This window comes from Marmota marmota, unplaced genomic scaffold (genome assembly GCF_001458135.2).
Source record: "Marmota marmota marmota unplaced genomic scaffold, marMar, whole genome shotgun sequence".
In the NCBI taxonomy this organism is placed as follows: domain Eukaryota; kingdom Metazoa; phylum Chordata; class Mammalia; order Rodentia; family Sciuridae; genus Marmota; species Marmota marmota.
Window position 1 is genome coordinate 69,546,227 of NW_026000026.1, and position 10,154 is coordinate 69,556,380.

Here is a 10,154-nt window from a genome sequence, read left to right on the forward strand (position 1 = left end):
CTACAAAGTCATCTTCTACTCTGGTTTTCAGCTTCAGATTTCCATTTGTAGAACAGAGACACCAAGTTTGTTCATGGCTTAAAAGCTAATGAAGCCAGGCTGATGGCACAGGCCTGTAATCCCAGCAGTTCGGGAGGCTGAGGCAGGAGAATCATGAGTTCAAAGCCAGCCTCAGCAAAAACAAGCCTCTAAGCAACTCAGTGAGTCCCTGTCTCTAAATAAAATACAAAATAGGGCTGGGGATGTGGCTCAGTGGTCGAATGCCCCTGAGTTCAATCCCCAGTACCAAAAAAATAGCTAATGAAGGGTTGGGGTTGTGGCTCAAGTAGCAGAGCACTTGCCTAGCATGCATGAGGCACTGGGTTCAATCCTCAGCACCACATAAAAAATAAAATAAAGATATTGTGTCTACCTACAACTGAAAAATATATATTTAATTTAAATAAAGGTTAATGAAGAGGGGCTGGGGATGTGGCTCAAGCGGTAGCGTGCTTGCCTGGCATGTGTGCGACCCGGGTTCGATCCTCAGCACCACATACAAAACAAAAGATGTTGTGTCCGCCAAAAACTAAAAAATAAATATTAAAAATTCTCTCTCTCTCTCCCCCTCTCTTAAAAAAAAAAAAAGTTAATGAAGAAGGGTTGGGAGTATAGCTCAGTGGTAGAGCACTTGCCTAACATGCATTAAGGCTCTGAGTTCAATCCCCAACACCACACACACACACACACACACACACATACACACACAAATGAGAGGACTCTAAAGAAGGTATTAATTATCCTTCAGGTACCCATTTTAAAGGTAGCCAACTGCAGAATTCAAAGATGAATTAGATTCCTATGCTCACAGCTTAAAAGGATGATTTCTTCATTTCCAGTCTACAATCACCTCTGAGATTATAAATTCTGTAAATCTTAAAATTAGGATTATAACATGTAAGAGAGCTAGGGAAGGCTTTAGGGATCATTCAGTGTTCACCATTTCCTCTACTCCCTCATTTTACAGATGAAGAAACTGAGTCTACATGGTGGTCAGTAGCTTGCTTAAGGTCACACACCAGATTATTGAACAAAAGGCTAAGGCTCTTATCTGGAGTAGAGGCCTTTCCTTGACATCCTCAATTTCACGTAAGAAACTATATGATCTCTAGAGAATCTGAGCAGGAGAAAGTACAAAGTTTGCACAAACACAAAACCCCCACTTCCTTCCTCTCTGCTACCTAGAAAATGGAAGAATATTTCTCTATGCCAGGTGTTACAGGGGACACAGAAGAACAAGACCCAATTACTCATACATAGGCAGTGAATGCACAGTCATACCTAAAACTCTGTCAAGAGGGGAAAGAGGGGATCATATTAGGGCTAAGCCTGTTCTGACCCCACTGAGTGGCATAGAAACCAACCCTACTGTTTTAAGAAGTGAAAGTTATACATGAGATTGTTCCCCTGCTACCCTCCTGCCCCACATCCCACTGTTCCACAGTGCTGGGGGTCAAACCAAAGGCCTCATACATGCTAAGTATTCCATCACCGAGCCATAAACTCAGCCCAACATTAGATTCTTGACTGGGTAAAACAGTGTCTCAGTGGGCTTTTCCCAAGTGACTCAAGTGTGGGATGTCTCTTTTTACCAAGCAGAGAAGTTGACAAGCAAGTAGAGGCCAAGAACTTGCAGGGTCTGAGAGACAGAGTCCAGTGAGGACTTTTCACATTCATTCTTCAAGAAAAATGAAACAGAATAAAAGCATACATCATAGGGAGCCTAGCCAGACATAATGGCACACCTGTAATCCCAGCAACCTGGGAGGGTAAGGCAGGAGGATTTCAAGTATAAGGCCAGTCTCAGCAACCAAGCAAGACTATAAGCAACTTAGTGAGACCTTGTATCAAAATAAAAAATAAAAAGTGATGGAGGGTTGGGGCTGTAGCTCAGCGGTAGAGAGCTTGCCTAGCACATGAGAGGTCCTAGATTCGATCCTTAGTACCACATAAAAATAAATAAATAAATAAATGTTATTAAAAAGTGCTGGGGATATGACTCAGAGGTAAAGCACCCCTGGGTTCAATCCCTAGTACCAAAATTTAAAAATACTTAAAAAAAACACATAGGTAGCCCAAATTTCTCTCCTCTACCCTTGCCCCCATCCCTGTACTAGGGATTGAACCCAGAGTGAGCTGCATTCACTGAGCTACATCCCCAGAACTTTTTATTTTTTGAGACAGGATCTCACTAAATTGCCTAGGCTGGCCTCCAATTTGTAATCCTCCTGCCTCAGTCTTCTGAGTCACTGAGATTATAGGTATGTGATGCCACACACAGGTTGGAATGCAAATATCTTATTATTAGGTCCAACATATTTAAAACTATTCCATCAAATTACTATAAATTTTATGCTCAATTCTATTTCAGTGCTTATCTTGTCACAGAAAGACAACAATCAGTTTGCAGACTGACACCATTTCTGGCCCATACTTTAAGTGAACTGCCCTAAAAAGGCCTGGGGACTCCATGGCCCCTGGAACTCCTTTGGTGGGGGGATTGTTGTACCAGTTCTAGGGTGCTGGGAAGTAATCTGGATACTATGATAGTCACAGGACCATGAGTCAGAACGTGACTTCCCGTTCTGTGTTTTCCTCTGAAGTACTCTAGCTTCCTTCCCCAATCCTGAGAAAGAGCCTCACCAACTAAGAATGACCTCTAGCCCTTCACATAGTCCCCAATCCTGCCTAGTAGTGCCCCATGTCTCTGTTACAGGCCACGAGTTCTTCCATTCCTTCCTTCCTTCCTTCATAGAGGCATGTTCTGAGAACACAAAGTCAATCTAAAGGACAGATTCCTGCTTAAGTAGCTGAAACCTAGCAACAAAGAAGGGGCTACAGGTGTAGCTCAGTGGTAAAGCATGCATAGGTCCTGGTCCCATCCCCAGAAAACCTGGCCCATTTCCCCCTCTCCCTGCAAAAAGAAAGTGGTATCAGTATCACAAAGAAAGTCATCTGTCTTTTCAAATACAGCCCTGGGTAGCCCAAAGGTTGATTCTCACATATATACACAATTAACAAACTAGAGACCTAACCCTAAGATACAAAAGGATAGACCTTCTAGAATTAAGGAAATTTATCAGAACTTACTTTAGTAGAATGTAGTAAAAGGAACTATTGCCAAGACAGGCTCTGAAATATTTCTGCTCCATGGTCCCACAATTTCATCACCTCATAGTCATCAGGGGAAGAGGTAGGATTGACTGCACTCAATTGTTTGGGTAAATGAATAGGAGGAGCCCCCCAAAAGAGAGTTCTTCTATGATTATTAACACCTTGGGGAGGAAAGCAGGGCACAGAGTGATGTCTCCCTGACAGATGAAGGCACAGTAGCTCCAAGGGATAGGTGACTTGCCTAGGTTGTTCCAGTCTACAAGACTCTGAGAAATGGTCCCTAATCAGGAAGAGACCAACTGACTTACAGAGGAAATGAACCTCAAGGGTGGGAGAACAGCTTCAGCCTTCTGCCTGTCAGGGAGGGAAGAAGGGCTGGGCAGGGGCGGGACTTCATGGAAGGTTTTGGATTGAGTCCCTCCTCCCTAATCCCCTATTGGGTCAGTGACTCCTGCAGCCCTGCCAGTGAGGAACAAATGAGAAGGGCTGTTGATTTTTTCCCCCTTGGCCATTCAGAATTTGCCCACATAAATACTGAGTAAGACTCTGCTCACTCCTCACTTCTCTGCACTTGGCCCTGAGCTGGACCTGGTTCCCTGAGGGTAGGCAGGGCCATGAGGGACCTGTTCATGCTGTGGGTAACCATGGGAATATGCTGTGCTACCTTTGGTGCCTCTGCCTGGTAAGTCCCTTCCCTTACTCTTTGCTCCCCTCCAAGAAAATCCCCTGTTATCTCATCCCATTCACCTCTGCCTCACTTTTTCTTTTTTGATAGGTCAGTGAATAATTTCCTGATAACAGGCCCCAAGGTAGGATGGTCTCTGACTCCTGTTTTTTTTTTTTGTTTTGTTTTGTTTTTGCCCTTGGGGTTCCTAAGGGAAATCTTCTGGGGGAAAAAAAAGAGGGTTGGGAGAGACACTGCCAGACCCCTTCACCCAGAGACCCAGAATTGTTTTCTTAGTGGAGAACTCGCCCATTGGAGTCGTCCCTGCTCCCCCAACCCCAGATGACCTGTGCTGGGCAGAAGCTCACAGCCCTTTTCCCCTGCCCAGGCCTATCTGACCTATACTACCAGTGTGGCCTTGGGTGCCCAGAGTGGCATCGAGGAGTGTAAGTTCCAGTTTGCTTGGGAACGCTGGAACTGCCCTGAAAATGCTCTGCAGCTCTCCACACACAACAGGCTAAGAAGTGGTAAGTCTGTATAAGAGCACACCTGTTCAGAGGGTGCCTGTGCATGGAGGTGGGCTTGCAGCATTATGTAATGTGTGTGCTCAGAGAAATGAGAAAGTGACTGGTGATCTGTTGACCTGCCATTTCCTTGCTGTGACCTTGAGTGAGTTACTTTCCCTCTCTCAATCCCAGTTTTGTCATTTGAGTCTGTAAGACCGGCTCTATTTAGCCAATCTAAGGGTTGAATGAGGTAGGCAGAGGTGTCTCACAACATACGTAAGAAATTATGTTTTTAGTGCATACCTGTATTTGTGTGTTTGTACATAATTCACCAATTTACATGAAATAAAAATGGGGAAAGGGGTCTTTATTTGCAGCCCCTGGGGGAGTTTTACATCTGCCTAATTCTCTTAAAATCCTAGCAACAGTGAAGCTGAGAGATCACATTGAGTTTTGCCTCAGGTGGGCTGCATGTACGTGTGTGTGTGTGTGTGTGTGTGTGTTTATAACTGTGTGCAATAGTTTTCATAAAAGTAATTTTTGTAGAAACAATAGAGTTGCCTGAGAAGGGTTGAGGGGAAAGGTAATAAAGAAAATGGGAGTGGAAGAACTAACTTCTCAAGGGGTAAACAGATAGAATATAGATAAGTGGAAACGAAATGTGATGGTGTTTGTGAAGAGTTTAGCAAGATAAGAGCTCAGTAATAGCAGCCACAATGATTATGATTATTATAGGAACATAGCTTTGAGGTCAGAAAGAATAGGTCCTCTCTGTCTCTGTCTCTGTCTCTCTCTCTTGTTTTTGTTGTTGTTGTTTGTTTGTTTGTTTTGGTGGGGATTGAACCCAGGGGCACTTTACCACTGAACTATATCTCCAACCCTTTTTATTTTTTTATTCTGAGACAGAGTCTTGTTAAGTTGCTTAGGGTCTAGCTAAGTTGCTGAGGCTGACCTCAAACTTGCAATCCTCCTAACTCAGCTTCCCAAGTCTCTGGTCTGAAAGCCATGCTCCACTACACCCAGACCTTCTCTCTTTCCTAAGCTAGCCTTGTGGACATGAGCCTCGCTGCCCACAGATCAGCAACTGTGGCTAGAAGACAGAGGTCCAGACTGGACTTCAGTTTTTCTTTTCTTTCTGGTACCGGGGATTGAATCCAGGAGTGCTCAACCACTGAACAATATACCCAGCCTTTTTTATTTTTTACTTAGATACAGGGTCTTGCTAAGTTGCTTAGGGTCTCACTAAGTTGCTGAGGATGGCTTTGGACTTGCAATCCCCCTGCCTCAGCCTCCTGAGTCTGGATTACAGGCATGTGCCATGATACCTGGCTCTAGGCTGGACATCAGGAGAGCAGTGTCCTGATCCCAACACCACAACTGGAGAGTGGTCTTGGTCTCATCATTCTATCTCTTGGTTTCATCTTCCCCATCTGTAGCATGGGGATGACTGGATGAAGTGAAGAGGTTAGAAAGACTTGCATCATTTTCCTTAGGAGAAGAGCATCTTCTCAACCCAAATGAGGCGGGGGGCAGGGAGAGCAAAAGAGCATTGTGTTTTCAAAGCCTCTGCTTTGGGTTATCAGCCCAAGCTTCTAGTCATTTCCCTTTTTCTCTCCAAAGCCACCAGAGAGACTTCCTTCATTCATGCCATCAGCTCTGCCGGAGTCATGTACACCATCACCAAGAACTGTAGCATGGGTGACTTTGAAAACTGTGGCTGTGATGAGTCAAAAAATGGAAAAACAGGTAAAAGTTGGGTTTTTCAACAGGGGTGAGGAGAGGTGAGGAGCTGCAGAGCAGAGCTCAGGCTAAAGTCTTCCAGGGAAAGGCTGAGGGACACAGGTCATCAAACCCCTAGACTTCAGCACCCCCCACCCCAAGTCATGGGAGCTCCTGGACCTAGACTCTCCTGAAAGATGAGTCTTGGTCCATGAGTCCACAGATTGGCAAGTATCTCTAAAACTAACAAAGACTGGAATGAGAAGACCAAAGAGAGTTTAAAGGTAGCCCTGGTATTGGAATGATTTGTCCATAACCCAGAGCTACAAAACTATTTTCAGACCACATAAGAAACTTACCCAAATTTGTCACTTATTAGGGAGAAAAATGACTCTTAAGACCACTATGGAATAATGGTATGGAATTCCAGAATGTTTGAGCTTCTATTAACCTTTGAGATCATCTGGACTGGCCCCATGCACCTACGTTTATTGTGGGCATTGAAGACTTATTTCTTAGAGCTGGGAAATGCCATAAGTTGGCTTTGGGAACAGACTCCCCTCATTTTCCCCAAGCACCTTCATTTCCCTCTTTCACCTTTAGTTGAGCACTACCCTCTCCTAGGGTTCGTGGGGATGATTTGGCTGTGTCAGTCAAAAAGACTGACTCTTCTCCCTGCATACAGCAGGGAGCTGTATGCAGAATTTATTCTTTCCTTATGTGTAGGAGGCCATGGCTGGATCTGGGGAGGCTGCAGCGACAATGTGGAATTTGGGGAAAGGATCTCCAAACTCTTTGTGGACAGTTTGGAGAAAGGGAAGGATGCCAGAGCCCTGATGAATCTTCACAACAACAGGGCCGGCAGGCTGGTGGGTATAGGAGTCAGCCAATGTTGGCAACAGCTTCACATCTGCACAGCACTTCACAGTTTACCAAGAACTGACATACCCTTGTTTCATCCTCATAACCATCCAGCACAACTGAGACAGCTATCCCCATTCTCTGGATGACAAAGCCAATTTTAAGTCCATACTGAATGACTTGTCTGCACCAATACAGTTAATAAGCATAAGAGCCAAGCAATGAACTCAGATCTATCTATAAGGCTAGTTCTCTCATCACTAAACCTTGTATTAGGCCCTCTCCATAGTCAGATTTCTGGGAACACAGAACAATACAGAATCAAGGCCTTGCTTCAATGACTTAAAATTTTAATCACTGTAACTGTTTATTCTAGGACATTAATAGCAGTTTATTGTGTCCTAAAGTCTGGATTGTGAAGGATTGGGACTATCTAGGCTTCAGAAGTTGGGGAGGGAGGGCATCTATTGTCCCTATTTCTGGTAGAGTATCAATCTCTAGTATATTCTAAACTTGAATCTAGTTTAGAATATTCTAGAGTAGCAATCTCTAGTATATTCTAAACTTGGACTTATAGCCAAAATCATAGAAATTTCCTTGTGGACCTGTACCTAGATGTTCTTTCTGGTTGCTCAGGGCAGAAGGAAAAGGTTTTCAAGACAAGTAGAACTGTGGGTAATTACTTGCCTTGGTGTGTAAAGATTCAGATTCTAGGAGCTGCCTTCCTTCTGAGAGAGGGTCAGGATGGAAAATCCAAACCACCACAAATACTCTAGTTCCCCACTTCCAGATGATTACAGTGTCAAAGATCATATTTTCCTCTATAATTTATAAAGTATTCTTTGACCCTGATTTTATTTTTTATTCATTTATTTATTTTGGTACTGGAGATTGAGCCCAGGGCATTTACCACTAAGTATCTTATTCAGCCCCTTTTAATTTTCTGTTTTGAGATAGGGTCTTGCTAAGTGGCTAAGGGCCTTGTTAAGTTGCTGAGGCTAATCTTGCACTTCTGATCCTCCTGCCTCAGCCTCCCCCGCTGTTGGCATTACAACTTGCACCACCACACCTAGCTCCCGACCCTATTTTATTCCATTTTTATCCCAGTTGGGCAGGTAGAGAAATACGATCTACAAATGATGGAATTGGGCCTGGGGTTTTTCCTGACTCCAGTAACCTTCTCAACATTTGCCTGACTCTTCACCAGAATCACCCAAGATGATTTAAAGTACCAGGTCCTTAAATCTGAAAACATCCTCATTGGAAAAAATCTGAGGTAGGGCCCAAGAACAAATATTTTTATGATGCTCCCTAATAATCCTCTAAAGCCAAGAAGCGCACACACACACACACAGACACACACACACATATATATATTTTTGTAGATGGACACAATACCTTTTGTTTTATTTGTTTGTCTTTATGGGTGCTGAGGATTGAACCCAGAGCCTCACATATATATGCCAGGCAAGCACTCTACCACTGATCCACAATCCCAGTCCCTAAAATATTCCATTTAATTGCTAACCATTGGTCTTCCCTTGCCAGAGCCATTCTCTCTTTTGTTTTCTCTCTGTGAAGGCAGTAAGAGCTACCATGAAACGGATCTGCAAATGCCACGGCATCTCAGGGAGCTGCAGCATCCAGACATGCTGGCTGCAGCTGGCTGACTTCCGGGAGATGGGAAACTACCTAAAGGCCAAGTATGACCAGGCACTGAAAATTGAGATGGATAAGCGGCAGCTAAGGGCTGGGAACAGCGCTGAAGGTTGCTGGGCTCCCACTGAGGCCTTCCTTCCTAGCATAGAAGCTGAGCTGATCTTTTTAGAGGAATCTCCAGACTACTGTACTCGCAATTCCAGCCTGGGCATCTATGGCACAGAGGGTCGTGAATGCCTGCAGAACAGCCACAACACATCTAAGCGGGAGCAACGCAGCTGTGGGCACCTGTGCACTGAGTGTGGGCTGCAAGTGGAAGAAAGGAGAACTGAGGCTGTGAGCAGCTGTAACTGCAAATTCCAATGGTGCTGCACCGTCAAGTGTGACCAGTGTAGGCATGTGGTCAACAAGTACTACTGCATGCGCTCCCCGGGCAGTGCTCGGGCCCGGGGAAAGGGGAGATCCTGATAACACCCTACATGAACTGATTTGCTCAGTTGCATGACAGTGGAGGGTGACACCTCTTTTCTCTTGGAGAGAGTAGACTGGAAAACAATTGGACAATCACAGGGATATCTGTGGTCCTCGTGATATCTGCTACAGATGGGGAAATGGAGGCCCAAGATTATACAGCATATTGACAGAGTTGATATTAAAACCTGGGCCTCCTCCTAACTTGGGCAGACCCAATCTTTCCTGCAAGTTACTTCCTGGTATTTGTCCCTGTACTTATTATGCAGCTTGCTAAAATGGGAATTTGGGGGAGTCCATATCCAGAGGAACCCTCGAAGTATTTATTCCTACAAGTTTTAGGCCATATCCAGCCCAACTGTGCTGCTGGGAATCAGAGAAAATAGAAGCAAAAACTTAAAAGAGTTCAGTTCAGATCCCAGAAGGAGCAACCTTCTGCCACTGTGGCTAGGTCAAGAAAGACCAACTGCAAATTCCTGCAGATATATGAGGCAGAGGCTGCCTATTTCCTACTGGAAGGTTTTTAGAATGTTGATTTTTTTTCACCTGAGTATGCACTTTTTAAGTTCTCCTCACCTGAGCCTAGGGAAATCAGGAGGGCTTTTTCAGCTCATAAACCATTCTGGTATCAAGGAGAGGGAATGGTCACAGTAAGTAGACAGGTGACTTTCATTTATCAGACAAAGATCTATAAGAGAGACTTTCTCCAGAGAGCTATAAAACATCTATTTTGCCATTGTTCCAGATTGGGAACTCAACTACATTTTGTAAAAAATGTTTCTAGGATACATCCAACTGAGACCTTTTACTACTCCCCTTGATAACCTTGGGACCAGGAAGGGAATTGGAACCCTGCTTCTGTTTCCCAATTCAGCAGGCTAATGGAGGAAGCTAGAAATATCCAACTCCCTTGATTCCAATTTTGACAGATAATAAAATTGAGATCCAGGCACTGGCCAACAGAAAAACAATACAGACTCACAGATTTACAAGGTGTTATTTTAATACCCCCCTAAGTAATTTGGGCACTAAAGTAGCCCTTTGAACTTGGACTGTATTCAAAGTGTGTTTGCTCCCTTAACTTGAGCTTCCTAGGTTGTCTATGCACCAAGGGGGGGGGG

General features: G+C 44.3%; 1 protein-coding gene across 1 annotated transcript in view; it reads left to right on the top strand.

The window, feature by feature from the left end:
- Positions 1-3,590: 3,590 nt before the first annotated feature.
- The window catches only part of Wnt8a (Wnt family member 8A), a 6,950-nt gene continuing 386 nt past the window's right edge, over positions 3,591-10,154 (top strand). Inside the window, exons 1-6 of the mRNA XM_015484399.2 lie at positions 3,591-3,835; positions 3,929-3,962; positions 4,206-4,344; positions 5,944-6,069; positions 6,769-6,911; positions 8,485-10,154. The exon at positions 8,485-10,154 is cut by the window's right edge and continues 386 nt beyond it. Coding sequence (XP_015339885.1) covers positions 3,768-3,835; positions 3,929-3,962; positions 4,206-4,344; positions 5,944-6,069; positions 6,769-6,911; positions 8,485-9,030 — 1,056 coding nt within the window. The 5' untranslated portion in view covers positions 3,591-3,767 and the 3' untranslated portion in view covers positions 9,031-10,154. The remainder of the gene's footprint in view (positions 3,836-3,928; positions 3,963-4,205; positions 4,345-5,943; positions 6,070-6,768; positions 6,912-8,484) is intronic.